Source organism: Pezoporus flaviventris, unplaced genomic scaffold (genome assembly GCF_033815535.1).
Source record: "Pezoporus flaviventris isolate CSIRO_AGI_PZ_B2104156 unplaced genomic scaffold, CSIRO_AGI_Pfla_v1 ptg000029l, whole genome shotgun sequence".
Lineage (NCBI taxonomy): Eukaryota > Metazoa > Chordata > Aves > Psittaciformes > Psittacidae > Pezoporus > Pezoporus flaviventris.
In genome coordinates, this window is record NW_026892577.1 from 14,225,617 (window position 1) to 14,250,113 (window position 24,497).

The 24,497-nt window shown below is 37.1% G+C and overlaps 1 protein-coding gene across 2 annotated transcripts in view; it reads right to left on the reverse strand.

The window, feature by feature from the left end:
- Positions 1 to 163: 163 nt before the first annotated feature.
- TBC1D12 (TBC1 domain family member 12) overlaps positions 164 to 24,497 on the reverse strand; it is a 46,653-nt gene continuing 22,319 nt past the window's right edge. Inside the window, exons 3-14 of one of the 2 annotated variants that reach the window (XM_061459168.1) lie at positions 21,826 to 21,882; positions 14,799 to 14,914; positions 13,053 to 13,135; positions 11,338 to 11,455; positions 10,660 to 10,766; positions 9,950 to 10,030; positions 7,266 to 7,360; positions 6,437 to 6,508; positions 4,437 to 4,565; positions 4,026 to 4,135; positions 2,091 to 2,349; positions 164 to 1,837 (exon numbers count right to left, since the gene is read on the reverse strand). In XM_061459168.1, coding sequence (XP_061315152.1) covers positions 1,769 to 1,837; positions 2,091 to 2,349; positions 4,026 to 4,135; positions 4,437 to 4,565; positions 6,437 to 6,508; positions 7,266 to 7,360; positions 9,950 to 10,030; positions 10,660 to 10,766; positions 11,338 to 11,455; positions 13,053 to 13,135; positions 14,799 to 14,914; positions 21,826 to 21,882 — 1,296 coding nt within the window. In that variant the 3' untranslated portion in view covers positions 164 to 1,768. The remainder of the gene's footprint in view (positions 1,838 to 2,090; positions 2,350 to 4,025; positions 4,136 to 4,436; positions 4,566 to 6,436; positions 6,509 to 7,265; positions 7,361 to 9,949; positions 10,031 to 10,659; positions 10,767 to 11,337; positions 11,456 to 13,052; positions 13,136 to 14,798; positions 14,915 to 21,825; positions 21,883 to 24,497) is intronic. The other variant, XM_061459169.1, reaches the window with a different exon arrangement.

A 24,497-nucleotide genomic window follows, 5' to 3' on the forward strand; every position in this document is an offset into this window, starting at 1 on the left:
CCTTCAACTCAGCTCCTCAGGGAGGCAGGAAACCCGGCTAACACAAATGTGGTTCCTTAGAGCAGGAACCAGCTCCGCTTCCATCAGTAACGCTACCCTTGAGGCTTTCTCCTGGCGTATGGAGCAGCAAGGTTACAGAGAAAGCAAAAAGAACCAGAGCGCACAGCTGCCTGTAAGTTTTATTTACACAGGAATTGTTACTAGTGGTCTTAAAGGAAGGCTTGATCCTTCTATTTACAGTTATATACAGATTTATAGTTGAAAAGTAAGAAAACTGTACAAGATAACACAAAAATATAAGACAAATTAGATCCAATTAAAGTAGTGAATACGTAAGTTAAGAAAAATCTGACATTTACATTTTCAAATTGTTATGAGTAGCATATATGTAGTTTTTAAACCAGATAGCAATGTAAGTTACACCACACTAAATCTTTACCCCAATTATGTAGACTCTGCTTTTAAACACCAGACAACTGGAAGCCTCCTGCACTTAAAAATACATAACGGTAATTTTGATTTCCACATAATGGAACTGATTTCCACAGAGGGACCAATTACAAAAACCCACATGTAAGGAATTTATTTACATTAAATATTAGCAAAAATGGACCAAGAGAGTGCAAGTGTTCCTCACCTGCAGTGCTATCCATTTTAAATTTCCATCCCCTAAAAACACAAGTTGTACAGCATCTTCAACAAGAAATGTCTGAAAATATCCACTGTGACACAATGTGACTTTATGTCTCACAGTTAACAGATGTTAAAGAATTAGGTATCACAAAACCAGATGCTTTTTGGATTTCAGTATTGCACACTAATAAAAGATCATTTCAAAAACAATTCTGTGTCTGCATTATTCTTAAGTGTTAAAAGTGGCTGCTCAAAGTCTGCAGATAGCTTTATCAGTTTCTAGTGTTCACCATTACATATAAGCATTTCTTGGTTGGAAATGGCTCAACAAAAGGAAACTTCTGGTGGCAAAACCCTTTCCAGAATACCCACTCCATTTTTAATAAGCTGCACAACCAATACACCAAAACAAATGCTTAACACCGCTCACTTTGAAAGCCGTACACTCTGAAAATAGCAGCCCTGATCTTACCACTGTTTCAAATTCAGATGATTTTTGCTCTAACAGGTTTGGGCACAATACTTCCACAGTTCCTGAGTTAATTACATTTGCCCAGACTGAAGAATGAAGCTGCAACTTAAAAAAAAAAAAGAAAAACAATACTCCTTCCCAAATCTTAACCATCTTGCACATAAACATGCCAAACAACCTTATTTGGTCCTCAATACTTTCAAATGGTTAATTTTGGAGGTAATATTTGTACCAATACATTTGGTTTGGATAGCAGTTTTGGGGCCTTAAGATTTAGCATTTCCCTCATCCCCCCAAAAAGTGCCTTTGTGGTATTTGTAAAAAAAGTTATGCCTCAAGATTTCTTTTTAAAGTACCAACAGAAGTTATTACAAATGTTTATTGCATTGAGCTGATTCTTTTAAAGTATTAAATATGAACTCTCCCACTTCTCAGTTTCACAGGTTTTAGCATTCTATGTGAAAACAAATCTTCCCATGACAATAGCTAATACTGGCAAAAGGGTGAAGATTTCATCAGTTCATTACTCCACTGAGAGCTGTGTCATTTTTCCATCTAATTTTCACATTTTCTATAGTGCTTTTCCACTTAGAAGTCATGTGAAAACTCCTTTGTCATCAAGTGGTTTTCCACATTTTCAGTTTGACCTCAGCAGTATGATGATTAGCTTTTCAGTGCAGGGCTATGATTTTTATCTCCTTCTTTGTTGTCCTTCATCAGTGAGGCAAACACCTGGAAAAGTAAATTATTTAATGAACAAAAAAAACCCCTAGTTTTATAAAGTCAGTCTTATGAAAAAGGATCAATATTAACCACCACAATATTAGCATGGAGATTAATTTCTAGAATTAAATACTAGAAAGGAAGCACCCATCGCTCAGAAGTCAGACATGCAGCATAAAAAGCCATTAAAAGAAGGGCCCCATATACTCATGTGACGACATGTTTGTTTTGACATATACATATATATATCCAAGAAACTCACCTGTGCCCATTTTTTGTTACTATTCTGCATCTGAATAGCTGCAATACAAGTAAAAAGCTTTTCTGATGTAATGTCTTCTGGAAGCTTTGTTAAAAACTGTGCTATATGAATAAAGTCCATCTGTAGGAGAATATCTTCATATAACCGAAGGATTCCTAATCCTGTCCTAAACAAAAATTCTTCTCCATCTCTACAGAAAACATCCCAGACACGACAGGCCAGATCAAGTGGTAATGACTTGCTGTAGAGTGTAAAAATCCTACAATTGAGGACAAAAACAAAAAAAAAAGTATAGTTACAACTTTAACCTATTTCAGAAATATGGAAACACCTCCTTTATAGCTCATTTACATTAGCTGAGAGTGAGCAGATAAGTTATTTCACATGTTCTTATTTTCTTCATATTTTAAAGATCCATAAGTCTCCAGTTTTTGAAGTCAGAACTCCTATTCTGAAACCCATCTCTTTTTATGCTACAGGAAATCATCCATTTGAAAGGCTTCCTTTAGGAAGCTCTGCCTAGAGAAGTTACAACCGTCTTTACACTCAAGCAGGATATAATATACAAATAAGAACTTAAGTGCAAAGATTGTAACTGTGTAACTTAACCCTTCCCATTATTTAGGCCATAGAGTTTAACAGCTCTGTTCATAATTTGATTTCTAAATTAAATCTAAAGCCACATATCTCAATAGAAGGCTACATCCCACTAATATACTAATGAGATTTCAAGAACTACATTTCCATGATACATTTTGAATTTCTGTTCACATTAAAAACCACCAAAATCTAAAGACAGTCACTATTCTATTCATACTGGGAAGAGTCCAATTGCATTTCTTGCTGTAAAGTTTATTTTTAAATAGCATTCATTATACATGGGCAGATAGTTCAGTCTGCTCTATATACTGTACTGCAAAAGCCTTCCCATAACCCTGTGGTGGTTCTGTTTCTCTATTATTCCTATTGTGAAATGCTTCAGGAACCTTAGAACACTCCTTACCACAGACTTTCTCACAGGTGACTGGAAGCTAAATATTGTAACACTCTGTACAGCAGCACTATTTCTGCAACATATGTCTCTCTTTCCATCTACTTAAACTCTCAGGACTGCAGCATATTCCTGACACAATGCTGCTACTGTATAACCTGCTCCTGCTGAGACTTTACTCCTGCTTACCTATAAGCTGCATCTTACAGCTCAAGTTCAGATGACATGACTGTTTTATATTAATTTAACCCAATTCAACTTACTATATATACTGTATATACTACTTATTATAAACTTCTACCCCATACAATAATCCTATTTAAAGCACATACTTACCCACCCACAGTTATGAATATACATTCCATATCTAGCAGCACTACAAACACTTCATGTGCTTGCATTACTGCCTTCTGTTACAAGCACATAATGTAGTTTGATACTTTCTGCTTTAGAACGTTCATTACTTCAAAATGTTCGCTGTATTTCCAATTTTATTCCTTCCCAAACCAGGTCATAAGCTTCACCCTCCTGCTTTTAAAGTCTATATTCCTATAGTCATACATTTTTCCTTAGCTCATTATGCTCATTTCATCAAGCCAGAAGCCAACTACGGTGTAGTAGCACCCTCTCCCCTATTTACATTACACATAGCTGACTTACATGCAGCAACAAGAAAGTGAGACACTCAGGACTCCTGCATGTCTCATTTTCTATCTGAATAGATGTCACTCCTAATCCCAGTTCATAAAGTTTGAATCCTGCCAGAGGATCTGTGGTTTCACATAACAGTTCACCACAATTTCACAAGGCCTAGAAAGCTAAGGTACATAAGCACCTACTAAATGCTTTTTGAATGCTGTGTTTCCGTTGCTGAAAAATCTATAGCAAAATGGAAGGTGTTCCAACAGTTCTAAGGTTAGGTTTGCTATGTTCTCTGCACTCACCAGTCTATCAAATATATGTCTGGAGTAAGACTGTACGACTTGAAATGAAGAAACAATTTGGGAAGGTTTTCTTCAAAGAATACTTCAAAGGCTGCAAAGTATTTCAGCATCTGTAGAAACAGTAAAGTACCTCATAAGCAGTAGTCAAAAGTATGTTTAAAGTAACATAAACCCCACCAAGATTTGAGGATGTCAACATACCCTAAGAAGTCACAATGTGCTAAGTACAACAATTAAGTGTTTCTAAAGGAAAAGTCAGAACAGTAGAATGTGTTCTATGGATTAGTATCTGGTGTTCTCAGCTTTGTAACCACAGGTTAAAGTTCTCCATTATTATATAGAGCAAAAGGAAGTCATCAATACTTCAAGTCAAAAGAATGTTATGGTTCAAAACCAGAAAACTGTGCATACCATGCTGTGATCCACACGGAAAAAGGCCAGCTGGCATGGCTTGTTTAGAAGGTTAGCAAAGGCAATGAAAGCATCTGCCTCTTCCAGATTGAGAATGAGCACAGCAGCAATGAAGGACATCCCCTGTACCTTCAAGTGGGAAAAGCATTGGGCAAACATAGGTGAGTAGGTTCAGTACACCTTATATCTTTAGAAATACAAATATTTACAGTCTGCATATACCAAATACAATTGCATAACATTTCCAGATGAACAGAAACAACATGGATAAATAATTTTATGCATGCAGTCAATTTGATTTCTGCAAGAAACAGTGTTTCTTCAGATGCAGGTTTTCGGTGCCTCATGGAAGTTTCAGGAGGTCACATGTTCACAAGTCCTCGGGACTTGGAATGCAAGAAAGTTAAAACCACACAGGCTGGATGCAGGGCTCATGAGACAGAACTTGGCCTTAAGTTCACTGTTAAGCTAAGGGAAAAGCAGACATGAAGAAAAACCTCACATATGGGACAGTTTAGGCCCAGACAGATATGTTGGAATTGAGACAAAATTCTGTTTCAGAACAGTCAATACATATCTTTCCACTTGCCAGACAGTATTTGTTCATGTACATAAAATTACTTTAAGCGGTTAGCTACAATGCAAGTTTACATTTTTCTATGATTACTCTCAAAAAACACTTCAGCATGCAATAAAAGCGAAAAACATTTATTCTTGTAGTTGTTAACTGATGAGCTGAATAGTCATAATACTAAAAATAATTTCACCAATTTCAACTGCAATGATGACTATTCCGATGTTTCTAGGCATTTATGCTGCCCGCTCCTAATTTTAAAAAAATGTACTCATTTAAACCAGCTAGTATTGATATGTATCAGAAAAAGTCCAGCAGCTTTCAATTTTTATGGGATAGATTACATTAAATTTACTGCCATATTAACATTTAAAAAAAAATTCATTATCAAAACCATCCAGGCTAGCTGTGCTCCTAATTATAAAAAGAGAAGACCTATCCATGAAAAATTACTTATTTGCCTTTTAAAACTCCACCCTTGGCCCAAGCAGTCTCAGAACCTGCAGAGTTTGTAATCTCAAAGAGTTTGGGAGGGTCTCCAAAAATGAGGTCACACATGACAGAATTCAGGGCTAAAAACATTTGAACATGAAAAACCAACCAGATACCGATGCAGAGTCCCAAGCATGTCTGATTTAGACAGGAAAACACACCCTGTGCTAATATTTTTTGCATGGGTCAGACTTAAAACTCAAGTTTTTTTCTAGCCCAGACGTGATTAAAGCTTGTGAAAGGTGTTCCTAGCTACCCCCACAAAGAAAGAAAAAGAAGGAAAAAAAAGCATCTGTTATTTCACTGCTTCTGTAAGCTAACATTCAGAAAGATGCTTGGCTTAGTTGGTTTGGTTGCTGTTTTTTTGGCAGTTTTTTATGGGTTGGGTTTTTTGGAGGGGTGGGGTTTGGTTGGTTTTGGGGTTGTTTTTTTCTTATACCCACAGTAATGTTTGCCGCGAACAATCTTATCTTCACTGAACTCAGATTGAGCAATTAGTCTTTGACAAGACATCAATAAGGAGTTCCTATGTTTAGGATGTGCAGTAGTGAAGATGATAGTAACACTATGGAAATCACAGCAGTGGGAACAACAGTAGGACAAACAGATTAAGTGCTCACTTGAAGTTCACTTCCATTTGTTTGCGGATGGGTTTGTTTGTTTCCTGTAGACACTCTGCATCTGTCAGAACTGTAATGCCTTGTGAACATTCATTCAAAGTTTTCATGCAACCCAGACAATATACTCATCCTTAACATTCTGTACATTTTCAGCTATTACCATCATTGTAACTGCTATGAAATTAGTCAGTGCCAAAGTTAATTTTTTTTTAAGTGATAATAGCATAAAGTTCAGATACTTATTTATTACACTCTACTACATGACTTCTTAAGCTTATTTACCATGTTATAAATATTTTACAGCAAATACTTACATATCCCACATCCGGTCTGTAACATGTGTATGCTCCTAAAACACTATGCAGGAGATCATGATAAGGACCACCCTGATATAAGGGGAAGGAGGAAGGGGGGGGGGGGGGGAAGTTTAAAAGGTTTTTAAAAATCACTTTATAAATACAGGAAAATAGCAAGCCAATATTAAGTTTTTCAAGGTGTAATTGAGCCAGCGCTTTGTTCACATCTAGACTAATATCAGTTACTATGCATGTTTTTGAAATGTTAAAGTAACAGAACAATAATCCAATGAAATAATTCAGTGGAAATCAGTACCTAATGAAAAATGAGGATATCTGATATACATCCAGGGTTGTTTTTTCCTTTACAGAGACAGTGGATATTTTAATACTTAGTAATACAAGTTACTGTATTACAACAGTGCATGCTATTTTATATACATGTGTGTATATATTGGATCTATATAAAAATCATAAAACCTGAAAGTGTGTACTAAAATGCATCAAGATTTCCATAGAAGCAGTGAGAATATTCTCATTTTTGCATGTAATTTCATACGCATTAATAGGAATCACATGCAATTTTTTCCAGGAGAGAAAGACTCATAGACCATTATTAAGTGTCCCTACTTTATTCTCATTAAAAAAGAAACTAAAAGCAAACAACAAAACTCATAACATGCTGTTGCATGTATAAAAATTTATCTTATTTTTGTTATTTATACAAATATTTTATTTATACAAACAACTTCTAGAAACTATTCCATATTTACCCAGCTAGGCTTCTTTTCTTGTTTAACTATTCGGATGTTTAAAGTTGTTGTAACTAAAGTTACAGAAATCTTACCTTCTGGAAAATATACAGGGATGGAAATGTGCGTGATATATCCAACTTAATCAGCTCCAGACTGGCCTCGCGGTCAGCAACAGATGCACCTGCATCTGCAAGCAAAACCAACGCTTATTAGAACTGATAGATAATTCTACAGATTTCAGGATAAAACTGCCATAAGCACATAAAGGCTCTTAGCTTCTAAGGGAAAAAAGTTACCTAGTTCCAATTTTGGAGTACACTTCTACAGTGCTATACTTTAAGATCGAAAACTGTCCACTGATACTTCATATATGCCATTAACTCCAACAAGTGACGGAAACTATCAGTAATTACTACCTGCCTACTCACTGTTTCAAGTCATACATGCAAGTAGGTTACCTTTTACTTCTGTATAACACTCTATCCAGCCCTGCATTCACTGGAATTTGAACTTTGCCCAGACCAGTCCTCAAAACCATATTTTCTTTCTTTCTACTATGACTTCAATTACTGAGTGTTCAAGACCACAGTGTGAGAGCACTTCCCTTGATCTAAACCAATACAGTGAGATCTCACTTTTCAAATTTTAATTCCTGATCAGCTCATTTGGTGGTTCATTTCAGCCAGGAGTACTGAAATATGCTATGTACAGTACACTAGAGGGAAAAAAATGTTGAATTACGTCATCATCACAAGAAGCCAGCACGTCTTCACCTGCAAAGTCAAACATACTGCTTCCAAAGTCATGCATTCCTCATATCCCATTTAGACTGAAGGTAACTACAGATTATAAATAAAGAGAAACTTCACTGAAGTTTCCAGAAGTGACCACACAGTTATGATCTGCACAAGTTTTGCATCGCTGTTCTTCAAATGGCAGGAAAGAAGGCAGCATTCACTCAAGAACCTCCAGAAAAAATTCAGCTGGCCCTTGAGTTATCCCTCTTCTATTCTCTACGTAGTGACATGATGCGAATACTAGTGATAGCAAGGAGAAAAAAATAAATGTAGCACTTGTGGAAAAGGCTCTTTCAGAGGGCTTAAAGCAGCCAAGAGCCCTCTGGAAAGCAGAAGATCACAGGATTTGATGAACTGGCTAAACAGAACCTGCTCTGCTGAAGCCTGAAAAGTAACATTTCCTTCCAGATGTCCTAAAACTACAATAGTTGCTTTCAGGAGTAAGTGGGACTTTGAAAGAAAGAAGGCAATTACTATTACAGCGAAAGAACATACACAATCTAAATAAAAACTGCTGCTTAATCCTTCCTATCTTTTTCAAAAGGAACAGGCATTATATTGGATAATTTGGGAACATTTCATTTGGGGCAGTATCCATTTAGTGATTCCCAAAGAATTTGAGAGTCTACAATATGAAGCACAAGAAACTCCAGATTTATACAAGAAATTAAGTTTTGTGAACTCCCAAAGAGTTAAAGATGTTTGAACAGGGAAAACCCTCAGAACTACTCAAGTACGTTAAATGAGGCTAAAATAACTGATCATCCAAGACTTTGCTACTGAAGATTAGTAATAAGCACAGCATGTTGGCTTGCTTTTCACCCAGAAATGAAAATCCTATTATTAAGTTTTCCCTCATTACTACATTTCCCAGAACATCTGACACAATAAAAATGGGCCCTTCCCCCTTTCATTCTCATCCAGAGCCACTACCTTTCCCAAATAAACAAATTACCAAGCTTTCCCCACAGTCAGCCCACACCCACACAACAAAAGAACGAACAGCCACCCCACAAACCAAGGGGGGGATTGCATACGTGTTTTCCAAGCATAAGCACATTTTCAGTCATGTACACACAGAATTTCTTTATAAACAGTTAATCTCAAGACAAGCTTTAGATGAGTTCCAGGGCTAGCATAAGGAAGACACACATAATTTACAGAGTAGCCAGTTAGTCAGGACTGACTATGGCAAGTGCAAATAAAAAGTACTTCTTGCATTACAGTGCCATTTTCTTTCCCCAAAAGACACCAACTCAAAGTAATTTCATAGCACTTGGTACTGACAGACTCACAGAAGACAGCATTTTTAAAAAAGTAACTGTTAACAGTAGAAGGAGTTAACATTTATAACAAAGATGTATCATCACCGATGCTATTTTTAACAGAAAGAATACCCACAGGAGGCAGCAACATGCCTGTGATAAAACTCCATTATAATGTAAGTATGCTAACTTCCCTACTTAATATATCTGGAAGGAAAGGCCATCTGGGCAACCAAGGAAACCCAAGTGGGATACGAAATGTGTAATTTCTTCATTCTTCACCTCTCAATTCCACAAAGAGGATATTTTTTTTTTCCTTTCCCCAAATTATGGAAGGGATACCAAACTAAGAGACATCTAAGCAGAATTAAGCAATAGTATTTACTATACTATAGTAACCCATTTCTTCTTTTTGTATTTCACCTAAAAATTTCATGAGAGCTTAGCTCTGGATTTTCACAAATTCAGAAGAAAACATATTAATTTGAAAATTAACCAGCACATGCAATACTTGAATGCATCTTGTATTGATACAGTAAATACTGTTAAGCTCCTCACTTACTGACTTGTAATAAGAAAGCGAACATTTAAGTAGGGAATGACTGAGAGCACTTCCATTAAGTGTTCCTAATGCTGCAATTGCAGCTGAACTTGTGAGACTTCCTGGGCTTGTAAAAGTGAATAAGAGGCTGTCTAGTATTCAGGAGAACCCACCTTCGATGTCATTCTCAGTACTCGTCTCACTGAAGCTTTTCCATCTTTCCTTAGCTCTTGACAAGAAGATTTCATAAAGTTCTGTGAGAGGCAAAACAAAACCAAAAACAGAAGAGATAAGTAAGAGAAGCACCCATCCAAAACAAAAGCACACAAAGTATCCTTGCCTTTGGTTTTGTTGCCTGGTTTCAGCTTAGCCACCAGGGGAAAGGGGAGAATCTATTTAGATGGTTACCACTAACCACTGGAGTACTACTGTATACAGTTTTATAGTGTGTGCTGTGTTATGCTTTCTTCTGTGGTGATCATGCAATTACAAGAGGGAAATTATGTCTTAATTTAGATTTTTATTTTTCTGAATAGGTTAGAACACTTCCAAGTTCATAAAAATTATTAGTTACAAAATAAAGCAATTCCCTTTTCCACCTCTTAAGAAAGCAAAGCTACAGATTCTCAATTTTAGGTATAAAAATTAATTTTTTGGGAGGAGTACCACCTTAACTCTTTTAAGACAAAAATACTTCTGTAAGCAGGTTTTGATCCTTGTTTCCATCCTTGTTACTAGACTATGTCTAACTGTAAAAAGACCTGTTCCTAAGGTTGCAAAATACAGTTCTTTAAAAAGTAAATATACCCTGATTTTTACTTTTTTTTTAACAAAAGTTTAGCCAACTTAATTTTGCATTAGAATGTGAACTGTAAAGACATACCAGGAGTGATATTTAACTCATTTCCCACAGCTAGACTCCAAACCTTCCCACGTACACGTGGGGGTAATCCCTGCCACCACAGCTCTCGAACTCTTCGGGTAGCACGCCTAAGATAGGGAAGCAGGGAAAGAAAAAGCAAGTTAAAGGCCACATATTGCACGTCTTGTTTTCTAAAATCATTGGGCAACTTACAAGCAAAATATATGCTATTTCCAAAATCAATACTCAAGGATCTCTGCTTATGCTAAAACCCCGCTAAAAGAAACCCCAAAACATTAAGGTCCCAGAAAGCACATTTCATGTTGTGCTGTAATGACCTCTCGCTATACCATGGCAACAAAAACTGACTTCTTCACCAAACAGAAAGGAAAATGAAGTAACGTATGTGGGTCCTCTGTTTTTAAAACAGAAACAAGCCAGCCTTGCCTCATTTGCCTCAGACATTAGGAAGAAAATCTTCACTATGCAGGTAGTGAGGCACTGGCACAGGTTGCCCAAAGAAGCTGTGGCTGCCCCATCTCTGGAAGCGTCCAAAGGCTGGGGTGGATGTGGCTTGGAGCAACCTGGTCTAGTGGAAGGTGTCCTTGCCTGTGGCAGGGAGTTGGAACGAGATGGTCTTTAAGGTCCCTTCCAACCCAAACCATTCTATGAAGATTTACATAACAGAACTTTACTTACATGCCTTCCCAGTTAGGTAGTATTTCATTGACCCAAATCACCATAGCGCTAGCGATATTCTCTTCTTGCTTGAAACGCTCTCTCATTATTTTTTTCCTTTTATGTGCTTCTTTAATTTCTGTTAGACATATTAATAATTCACATTAGTGTATATAAATTATTAGGTAAATAATTCAGCTATTATCTAATTATTTAAATGTCTGCAAGATCAAAAGTAAATTACAGTTGCTGGTTCTATTTCTGTTGACTGTAGATGTGTTTCTCAGGAACTTTTTAATTTAAGCTGTCTTTAATTTATTCAAATACACAGCCATTTAGACAAAGAAAAATCTAGCTAGAAAACTCACAGCACTTTTCTGCAGTACACAGAATGACTAAAAAGCAAGCACATAAAGCTGTCTTTCCTGTAATGAATTTCACACCATATTCTGCCTAAACTTTACATACTTCTCAGACTAAACAGCAAGAATTATGGATGAGATTATTACTCAAAAGTGTAATTCTACACCCATTTAGAAATTATTCAGATTTTACTAAAATTTCCATCTAGAAGGATTATATATTTTCTTTTCTGGAAAGAGGACCTAAAGATCCAAGACAAAGCCACAATGCTAAACAAGAGAAGAGTGTTATGCCTTCTATTAAAAAGAAGCATTTATAGATCCGCTGATTAAAATGGTTAAAAGGAGGACAGAGCAGCATTATCTTAATATCACTAAGAACCCCTGTGAAATTGCAAGATATTTTCTGTTTATGCGTGCGTTAGAAACATTAATGGCATAAACTCACCATCCTTGGTAAACTGACACAGCTGGTCAGCTTCATTAAGTTTTTACCGAAGCTTTGTGTGTGTAGCAATAGTTAATTTAAGGAATACTAGGGCACATATACTAAATTGCTACACATGCCGGACCCTCAAAAGATGCAGTTACAGAACACGGACCACAGACCACAGACCACAACTTACAAGATGCATACCACAAGAGGAGAATGAAACAAATTGGATTTCTTATTACATCTTTCAGAGTAAGCTGCCACAGATCCATAGAGGATCAATCAGTTCAGAAGCTTGTAACTCTGACAACAGCCCAAGTAAAACATTCAGCACAGATTCTTGAAATAGCTTATTCCCTGAATAGTAGGCACAAGACTACAGAAGTCCTTTCAACAACTGTGCATAGATTGACACAGTACCAGATGCTACAGATCTGTTTTTTAAATTAAACGTATCTAATGGGACTAGGAAGGTTCACACAGCTACAGCTGGCTGGAAAAAAAAAACAAAAAAACACAACTCAACGAAGTTTTCATCTGGCTTCACACTGAAATCAATGTCAAATTCCTGAAAAGAATGCCAGATCTTTAAGCTGTCAGCCTTATTATACTTTGACTCTCAGTGGCAACTGTAGCAACACAGCTTGGGGAGAAAACAAAAAAAAAAAAAAAAAGAGAGTCCAAGTAACCAGAAAGTTTCTAGCTGATCACATTACACAGGTAGTTAAAAAAATAAATCATTAAGTTACTATGGTGGACTAAGAAAACAAACTGATAATTGAGTTTTGATATAAAGTGTGTGCACATGTGTACCAGACAATAACCTAGATATTAAACAAGGTTGTTCTTCACTGTACCTACCAGCCTGAGAACAGCCAGAAATTGCCCTGGTTTTCCTGCACAGTTAAAAGAATTATACTGGTTATTGGCAGCTAACATACCTCGTTTTTTTGCCTCTGCCACCATCTCATCATACTCTTGTCGGTGACGTAAAGCCTCCTCCACAGATTTGGCAGGAAGATTTCTGAAAACAAGGTGTTCATGAATTCAACAGACACAAATGACATCCTTAACCATTACAAAATAGGTTTTAATTTGGCCTCTCTCTGAGCCTTGGAGTTGTCACACTACAAGCGCTCCAGTGACAGCAGTAGAGAACTACTAGATGTTTACTGCTTCTGTTTATTAGTTCTCATACAGCTTCCCCCAAAGCAGGATTCTTACATTTGTTGAAAATCTGGAGCGATGCTCAAATGAAGTTTGCAAGAACTGATATAAGGAAAATACTATTCCACAGTTATTTATTCCAATGCATTTCTGGACATGCATACTTCAATCATTAAATGTAACTGTATATCGATACTCCATTTGTTCATACAAAATCTATGACATTTTCAATAAAAGGTAAATGTTTTTATTCATTATAGATAGTCCTTTGAAATTCCCACAAAAGAAGATACCAACAGAAGAAAGGACAGATCCACATTTATGTCAGAGCTAAAGCTAATGAAGCCTGCTGCAGTGCTGCAAGTTCATCATCTTAAAACGTGTTTGTTTTTTGGCTGCACAGTGATTCCCTAATTGCCAAACACACACTTCCTTTTGACCAATCAGTTATGCCAAAACAAATCAGAACACAATGTTTAGTCTCAGTCTCTTACCCAATCTCTAGCTTACTTTGGTTCAAAATAAACAGAAGACAGTTCTGAGATTTTAATATCAAAAAAAACCCTAAACAATCAAACAAAAAAAAAAACAAAACAAAAACAAAAACAACCCAAACCCAGAAAAGATCCCTTTAGTAGTATTTCCAGTGACAGAGAGAACAGGCTATATCTTTAAGGATGAGATGGTGGTAACACATTACACACTTGGAATGACACTCCAATTTAAAATAAGTACAAGCGTCACTTGTAAAAACATACTTATGCTGTGAATTGTGATATTTTGAAAGTACAGAAAAGCATCAGCAAAACAGTTACTGCATATCTCACGCTATCAAAAGAAATAATGCATTTCAAAAAAATAATCATAGCAATAAGCTTATATACCACTAGAGAGAATGTCAAAGGAAACACTACACGTTCTATTTTCCATTTCCTAATTGGAACTAATTACAGCAAACATTTAACAGTGCCATCACAAGCTTTCTCAAGGGGCAACCTGGAAGGTATTTCTTAGGTTTCAGAGAAAATTCTTCCCACTCCTGCTGTTAAGTGCCTAATTCTTTTGCTTTTTTTTACCTTTATAAAAAATTCCTCTGGTAAGCCAAGCTCAGGTCTCCTGAAGTGAGAACTGCCACTGTTAAGTCTTCCTGACTGGTCTAGGAGATTAAGTATCCAGAATGGGGAAAGAGAAGGAAGTGCACACTGAAATGGCAGTGAAGAAATCCATGAAAACTCTTCAGGAATTTTCCTGATTAAGGATGCCTACTACACTGCCACAGGCAGCCGTGACATAGAGTAGGCAACAGACCGGTGGCCCCAGGCTCTATTCTTAAGCCACAGCAAGAAAGAATTCCTCATGCAGGCTGTAATGTACTTAAAGGTTCTTCTGAAGGTATTAGGCTATTAGTTGAGATGGACTAATCCAGTGATACTTTCATGTAAAACTAGTGAAGTTTAGCTCATCAGAAGTATATCTAATGAATTCAGTCATCATCAGTTCCACAGCAGGATCATACTTACGCTGGTCGATCCTCCAGAATCAAAGCAGTAGTTGAAAGTGGTTCAAATTCAATATTTTTACGTCTTGCTGATGGGGGTGGAGGTTTATACATTCTTCCTGTCCGTGCTTCATATTCCTAAACAATATTATTGATAAAAATTACATGTCAACTTTCAGCCACACTGCTAATTAGTAAGCATATTACCTAACACTTAATGTTCAAATATTAAATAATTTAAGACACAAGGAGCTAACATTATAAGTTGAAACTGCTAATAGCAAAATAGTGTAGCTTTGCAGAACTGCTATGATGAATGAGAAAGCATTTTCTTATACCAACTTAATCTTTGATCTATTCTAGTACAGTATGATTACTGAGCATCCAAGGATCAGGTAATTATAAAATTTCCATAATCGTGCCAAACTGGCTAATGCACAAGTCTACTGAAGCAATGCATGAGGCTGACAACAGAAAAGCAAGCCACAGAACACCAAAACACCCAAAATCAAAACAAACAACCCATACCAAACCAAAACACAAAAACTCCCTACAAAAACCCCAAACCACCACTACAAACCACTAACCAAGAAGGTATGTCTCTTTCAATTTCTTTCATTGTGATTCTAGCCACCCTTAAGATCTGGTAACCCTCAGGTTTCTGAAGCCTTTAGGAAGACCATCAAACCTACACTATCTAAACCTATCTCCACTATAGTCAGTGAAAATATAACAATATTTATCATAACAAGTCTTTTTCACATAATTTCTTTCTCAGAGGTTAACACATGCGATCTACTTAGAAAGAAATACTTAACCGCCCTTAAAACACATTCTAAAAACAAAAGAATCCCACTCCTTTTTCCACAGAAGCAACTCAACAAAACAGAAATATGAGACGGTCTTTAGGAAAGAAGCTAGACAGAGCCACATGAAAAAAATCAACTCTCATGTTCCCTTTTTTTTTTATATAACCTATAAATAAAAATTTCCTGCCAAGTTACTTGGAAACCCATTCTTACAAGCCAGTAAATCTTAAAAGGTTATTTGTGAGAAGATGTCCAACTTATCCCTAAAGCAAATTAGCTCATGGGTTCATACTCTCCTTAGGCATGAAGGCTAAATAAGAGTTTCTCTGCAAGCCTACTAATTGCTGAAAAATCTTTTTAGGACAACAAAATTAAGGTACTTTACATATCTTTCTGATCAAACCTAAATCTTCTCCAGAAATAGTTTCCAAATGAACCTCATGCCTAATAAACAGCTTCTTGTACACATTAGTTCTTCCAGGGAGAAACAGAAGACTTTGCACATTCAGTGATTGTTGACAGCATTATAGAAAGAGAGATGACAAATTTAAAGCTTTTACATAGATTAAAAGCCCATAAAGATAAATGGGAACACAGTTACAGGCTGGGCAGAGAGTCAGAGCAGCCCTGAGGAGAAGGACTTGGGGGTGTTGGTGGATGAGAAAATGAACACGAGCCGACTTCAGTGTGCGCTCGCAGCCCAGAAGGCCAACCGTATCCTGGGCTGCATCAAAAGGAGCATGACCAGCAGGTCGAAAGAGGTGATCCTGCCCCTCTACTCTGCTCTCCTGAGACCTCACCTGGAGTATTGTGTGCAGTTCTGGTGCCCTCAACATGAAAAGGACATGGAACTGTTGGAACAAGTCCAGAGAAGGGCCACGAGGATGATCAGGGGACTCCAGCACCTCCCATATGAAGATAGGCTGAGAAAGTTGGGGCTGTTCAGCCTGGAGAAGAGAAGGCTGCATGGAGACCCCACAGCAGCCTCCCAGTATCTGAAGGGGGGCTACAGGGATGCTGGAGAGGGACTCTTCATTAGGGATTGTAGTGATAGGACAAGGGGTAATGGGTTAAAACTTAAACAGGGGAAGTTTAGATTGGATATAAGGAAGAAGTTCTTTAAGGGTGGTGAGGCACTGGAATGGGTTGCCCAGGGAAGTTGTGAATGCTCCATCCCTGGCAGTGTTCAAGGCCAGGTTGGACAGAGCCTTAGGTGACATGGTTTAGTGCGAAGTGTCGCTGCCCATGGCAAGGGGGTGGAACTAGATGATCTTAAGGTCCTTTCCAACCCTAACGATTCTATGATTCTATGACAATGCAGCCTGAAATTTCCAGAGAAGTAACAAAGTGTTTGCCCAGCACTAAGGTGGCTTAAAGCTTTTTGATCAACAGCCTCCTTACTCTATCCATTTTAATGATCTCTACCAGAATTTCTGTTCTTCCACATTGGGCATAATACATTGGATGATCTGAAAAATATAACCTCAATGGTGCCATGTTAATTGCATCTCAAGAGGGTTATTACAGAATCATTTGAGATTGGAAGTGACCTCTGGAGATCATCTAGCTCATCCTCCCTGCTCAAAGCAAGGTCAACTACAGCAAATTGCATAGGGCCTTGTTCATCCAGTTTTTTAGTGTAAGTGGAGACTCCACTCTGGTATTCCCAAGTAGTTTCCCATCCACACTCTAATGAAGCCCAGCCTGTTAGCTTCAGAGATCGGAGGAGATCAGGTATGTTCACAGCATTAAGGCCATATGCATTATATGCTACTAATACCTTTCAGACCTGAGGAGTTATTTGGACTTCTTGCCCCTTTCTGTTTTCTACTAGGAAGGAGAGAGAACAATAGTTCAACTGATGAGAAAAGGGGACTGCATCACCAGAAAACAAGCCAAAGAATGGTTCTGGAACACTCTCGGTACCTTCTGAAGTGGTTTCCAACCCCCTAACCCCAAAGTCTTCAGCTATCTTTCCAGCTATCCACCCTTTTACCACTGTATCATACTCTGCCCCAAAACGTGTACCAAAATTTTTATTTGGTACATCATTTTATTAGTGCCCTGGAAAGACAAACACAAATCTAAAGCAACCAGCCCGCAGCTTCAACTAGAGGAGAAGCTCTGTTGCTTTTCTGTCTTCAAAAACAGTCCAAATATGCACCTTGGAAAGAAAAGGCGCAAGCAACTGTTTGCTATTATCGTTTATACATACATTCACATTAAAAATCTAATTCTTTGTAAACACAATGACTTACAAGGTACTAGCCAACTGTTCTTAAATACAACTTTGCTCTAAATATTTCTGTATCTTTGGCCAAAACCAGTGGTTATACAAATTCCCTAGAACATATTTTTCTCCTGAAGGGCGATTTCACGACAACTACTGGAAAATAATATGCATCCAACATGATTTGGCACTTTCAAACAAATGTCTCAGAGAACTGGACATACAGGATTCATAGAGTTCTGCTGTAATTAGTATATATCTTAAGTCTAAAATTTCTTTCCACTTAAAATCAGAGACATTTTAGGCACTTCTGCCATGCTTTACACCACAGGATACCCCAGCACATTCTTAACTTAGGAATGTATCCTGTTACAGTACCCTGGAGGTCAACATCCAGGCTCCAGTAGAGTAGCAATGCCATCCCTCATATCCTTGCATAGAAGTTCTGATTTACTTTCATATTTTCTAGTACTTCATAACAGGAGGCTCGAAATCAAATTCATTTAGTCGTCAGAAATGAGGAAACTCAAATAGTACCAACCTTTTTCACATTCCTACACACCTGATTCATATGCAAGTTAAATAATAAAAGCACTGCAAGATGGATATTAGGATGAAGCCACTCTCACCTTTTTATTACAAGCAACATGCTTGAACAGTGCTAGTGCTTCTGGCTATTGTACATGCTAAGAACTGATATACTATTTCAAAACAACAGTGAAAGAAAGAGGTTGGGGCATGGGGAGGAGTGGAAATTAAAAATCTTCAGGGGAGATTTCCACATAAGCAGAACTCATCACCCAACTGTGTTTCTGAGAGCAAGTAAACTTCATGAACAGCTGGGTTTTGCAAGAGAAGAACACACATGAACAGAGAGGGAAAACTGTTACTGGAGTCTAGGCAGAGACCAAAATAGCTTCAGGCTCAAACTGTCATAACATTCTCCAAGACTAAACACATTCCGAAGTATCAGAACTATCCAATGGAAGATGCTTCTTCCTCAAGGAGCCTGTGCTCTAGGAAACTTAGTTGAAGATTAGATTCCAGAACCATCAGACATGCACTGAACCCACTAATTTATGCAACTAAAATACCTTTTTTTTCCTGCAATATTTCATAGGACTAGATGTAAAGAGTTCAATGAGCCTTAAACATGCATTTGATACAGAACCTAAAATTCGTAGCATGGGATAAAAAGCTTGAGCTGATACAGAATTTAACTTCAAAAGATGTGAGCTAATACTCTTCCATAACAAGGTGAAATACAACTTCAAGTCAAATATCTTGTCAAATGCTTAACATGCAGGGCATATGACGAGGACAGAACAACTGACAGCTAAGATTCAAGACTATGTAAAAAAAAAAATTATTGTGGAGGTGTCACATGTATGGTTCCTCTAGCTTAGGAAATGTTAAAATATTGCAGCATATCTGGTACTTACTGAAAGTTGCAGAACATTTCACAAGCCCAAAGAAAAATAAATCTCAGCTTTAATAGAAAGTAAGCATAGTTATGACCTTATTAAGTCTGAAACTGCATTCTCTCAAATACTGACAATAATTAACCTGTTAACAGGCTAAAAAAGCATGTTTTTCCTGAAAAACACTGTGACGATAATTTAAGAGCACTGCAATATGCGGAGGGACTTGTATTTCCAGTATTTATTCTTGCAGAAATACAGATAAGCCTATTAACCTACACACAGGTAACAGGTAAATGAGGCTGGAAAAAAATCTTTTGCTTATAACCTGCCTTTGTGCTTGAGAAGATAAAGATACACCAATGTTGCTTTTAACTATACAAAACTAAAGTTTCTTTTCTTTTCCTTCCTCAGAACCACCATATAGGACAGCTAGACCACTGAAAGCTATTTTAGATATCTCTAAACAGTACTGGATTGCACTGTAGAACACATGTGTAATTGCCCATAGCTGCTTCTTCCAGCATCTTAGCAAATTACCTTACAGAAAGGAAAACCAGCTGCACTGCAGCATTCCAAAAGCATTAGATATGACCTTAAGTAGGGTATGCTCACAGGGATAAAGTACTTAACTAAGTGTGCACATAATGATTCCGTTTTAGAAGACAAACTTGCATCTACAATGCCTGAACTATAGAGCTTTAAAGGAATAAATATTGACCATGAAATTTAATGTGCATCTTGCTGGGCTAATTTCTGAGGATCCAACAACAAAAGCTGAACTGGAAATGAGTGATAAAAGCCTTGTATTACAAGGATTGTGAAAGTCCTCAGAGTCCTGAAAGTACCAGTTATACAGATTAAGCACTACATATCCAATTATGGTTTAGGTATGCTAGAGGAGAAAATTATAATGAAAGTTAATTCATGTTGTCTGCCTTAAGGATTGCCTGTAAAGTAGACATCAAGGCATACTAATACTCCAATTAAATAAAACATGCACCCTGTGTATGACAATTTCTTTCAACACACTTTACTCCCCTAAAACTCCAAGCCTTGTACTGAAACAGGATTTATTCAATCAGTCATTACTTCTTTTGAGCAAACAATGGGGATTGCCATATATTCTGCAAGTGGTTTCAAACCTCCCTCCCCTTCACACACATGTTCAACTGTGGAGCAGGTAGGCCTCTAAAAACATCTATATGATTACTTCCACAATGTGGTACAGTTATTAGAAATATCAGCAGAAAGATTATTTCCCTTCATTTCAAGCAGGGCTGATCATCCACAAATGGAAGCATTAACAGAACTGCTTAGGAGGGTGCCCATCTACATCACCCTAATAAAGCTAATACAAAAATTTATGTAAGAAGAATTTCTACTAACATATAAGGATTCCCTCTTACGCCACTGTGTGTGTCCCAGGTTAAAAGTTAAAATTGCTGAGCTAGCACCAGCTACAAGGTAATTATGAAAAAGAAGTGCTTATAGCAAGAGTAGATGTCACTGAAAAACTCTAAGTCATAAACTAGACATTTTCCCAGAAGTAAATGCCAGATGCTATCAGGACAGACAGAACAGTACATTCTTCTGCAACCTGCAGGTACCACAGGAAGAACCTATACTGAAAGAGGGAAAAATACTAATCTTCACACAGTGCAAGAGAACAGCCAGACACTGACGAGTTTTTCTAGGTCAACCTTCCAAAGTAATGCCATCCATCTTCAACTCTTTATTTTTTCCTTAACTGGATATTTAACAAATCGCATCAAGTTCCACCTTTTGTTCTTTACAAAGAGCATGAAGCCATTGGCTTTGGGCACTATAAAGAAAAGCTGAGAGTGGCCAGGCCATGTAACACGAACCATAGGTATCAAATATCAACTAGCAGTTACATTACTGCTCTATTTCACAAAGCAAGAGTTAAGGGATCCACAGAACTAAAAAGCCAACTTGTACCATTCCAGTTTAACATAAAGTGTGGGATTACATTAAAAGTTTTCAAAGTAACAGACGTGCACTGGACTAATTTCAGAAGGATACCAGTCACAGCAAACCGAAGACATAACATATAAGAAATGTTTCAAAAGCTACGCTTTTCTAGGCTTCCAGTTTCATATTAGAAATAGTGATTAAAAGCATCTGGAGTTCTGATGTGCCACTGTGTGTTCTGTGTTAATAGCTTGTATGACTTGGGGAAAAAAAGAGTTATCAGTTTTCAAAGCTAACACAAGGTGTTCAAAAGTATTACAAATTAGGCCTTTTAACAACTTTTATCATTAAGCAAGGAGGCACAGCAAACGTAAGTAAATTACTATCAAGCTCTAGCATTACCTATTTCCTGCTATTCAAGAACATGCAATATAAACAGTAATACTCTAACACTTTTAGCTGTTAGTGAGATTCATGTGTGAAGTTTGTTTGCTTATTTTACTAATGATATCTAATGAGTTGATGGTTAGTTCCATAAAATATTCATGCTACTGTGAAAATGTGATGTTTGTTCTATTTTAATGAGTGTTACACAGTCCCATGCACAGCATCGCATACAACTAGAAGAATATATATATATATTAAATTTCATACCCCTGTGTTTAATAGACTGAGAGCAGATATTGACGCAAGACTGCCAGTACTGTCATCCTAATGAGAAAAACAGAAGCAAAGCCTTAGTGAATAAATTAAAAAGACCATTACAATATAGCAACATGCAAGCCAAAATTTAAATTCACACATATTTATATGTTGGAAGAAACACATATGTATCTGTTCCTTGTTCTTCAGCCCTCAAAATATATGAAAACACATACAAAGACTTCCCACTTGTGCAAAATGTGTAGAGACATCTATTGCACTGTTTTTTCTGTTTTAATTTAAATTTATATTTTCTATAATCAGCATCTTTGCCTGAAGGGTGATCTTTTTCTGTGGCAGTTCTTAGGTGCATAACAAAAGGTATGATACACTGTTGCTAGTCCCAATCACCCATAATAGTTATACTTATTTAAACATTAGCCTTGTAAGATAGCTGTTAAAAAGAATTATATCTTGTCTACAGGATGACAGGAAACAGAAACTGCTCGGAAAACAAATCTTGAAAACCTCGCTTTCCTTCAGCTCATCTTAGACTGCATTTCACACACCCAACTAGATCTTTACCTATAAGCTACTTAGCACACAACCCCTCAAGCTCACCAACACAAGTCTGCTCAACCTCAAAAGCTCACTTAAGAGAAAAAAACAAAAAACCCCCAACCCCCCCCAATTATTTTCACCTGTGCCATCCTTTGCTAATGAAATTCAAAGGCCCAATAGAGAGGAAGGAATCCCATCAAAAAGATGATACAGAAGAAAAGAAAAAGTTATTGTCCCAGCAAATCAAAGACATTCCATCATTTTTATTACATCAATTTGTTTCTATCTTTGTTTCCCCAAAACCCAGGAACTTTCAAGGACAGAAATGAAATTACATACAATGCTTATGCTTTCTTTCTCAAGCTCTGGGAAGTGAAAATTCACTTCAATACTGCTTGAACTTAACCTCAAAGACTTCAAAAAAAAAAAAAAAGACAAAAAAAAAAAAACACAAAACCCCCACAAAAAAACAGCAAGCAGAAGAATTCACATCAGCAGTCAACACCTCCACGGTGTTTTCAAAACATTAATGCCATCCGTACTCATTGTAGAGTACTCCCCTGAAGATGCATTTGTGCCAGCAGCACAGCACAGCACAGCCATCATGAAATATTCTCCTTGACAAGTTTCCTTTGGTAAAAATTTGTCAAAACTTGGTAAGTTTTGACAAGTTTACCAAGCTGGGTAAGCCCTGTTACTTGAAGCTGAAGTGTATTTTCTATTCTTTGTGCAAACAAAAGGAGGCATTTGTCTCACTGAGGTCCAATCAGCTTCATTACCATTTTACTTACAAGATAATCCTGCAAAAGCCTAAAACACTGGGGAATATATTTGGTTTATCCTTAGCATAGCAGTTTACTGACTACATGTGTGACTCTGGAGAGATAAGGGACACTTCTTGAAAATCTGACTGCTACACTGTCGACAAAGGCAAACCATCGAAGGCATCTCACTGTTGCTAGTATAGAAATTGTTACTCAGGTGTTACACTGGTCCTTGCAAGACCAAATACCCCGACTTATTGTCCTGGTTTCAAGGCAGTTTGTTACCAACCATTGTTAACCAATGTTACCATTTCTACCCGGTATCTGCTAAACGGGCAGAAGTCTTGCTTTTCTGTTTTCTCTGGTAGGATGCAAGATGAGCCAGCCTATCTAGATAACAATCTACTTAAGAACCAACCCTATGGAAAAGCATCTAGCACTCTATTTACCTACTTCATGCCTATATTCAGTCCTTAGATTTGTTGACAAACATGCCATATACACTTTTAAGCATCAAGAGCTTCCTCCACTGTTATATCAAAATAACAAAAACTGGAGGGAAGAGTTAATATTGCAAGTTACAAGGCCTGAGTTGCATGAAAACTGATCCAAAATACATTCATTCCTCTGAAGAGAGGACTCCAATAAGTTGTCCCTGGGAGACCATGGGAGTTCTGCTGATTCAGTGAATGCAATTTCTCCATTAGAACTCGGACTGGAGACAACGACATTGGAAACATATGCAAGTGAAATCATTAAGCTTTTCAACCCTTAAGTACTTTTTGGTTTTTTTTCAAAATATTCAGAGAGATTCAAAAATACTTTTAGAGGTTATAGGACAGTGACCCAGTCATCAAAATCAGCACCAGTATTTAACAGAGTGTCTAAAATTAATACCTTACATTTTGTATGCAACATGACAGCTTTTGAAAGACACATCACTTCTGAATAAGGAATAATTTGTAAATCACTGCAAGCTCTTCATGGTGCGTCAGATTTACATAGAAAATAAGCTTCGCCTCTTCCCCCAATTTAAGTCTGCCATTGACAGTACTTTGCTAAAATAGCTGATAAAGTTAATTTAGTGTATGTTTTACTTCTTTTTATCTTGCCATGTGCATTTCCGTATTTTGAGTTTAATTCAGGCATATTAGGGGAAAAAAAAAAATCACTGTACTGCTTTAAACAAATTAATAAGTATTCAAGACTGCTTTAATAAAATCAAGAGCTAATCTTAACGAGTTGATTTTTGGAATCATTTGAATTATAGATTAAAAGCTCTTTTAGCTATAACCATAAAAAATGAAATCGAGCTTGCATTTTCAAAAAGAACTTGGACTTCAGTCAATACACACCAAA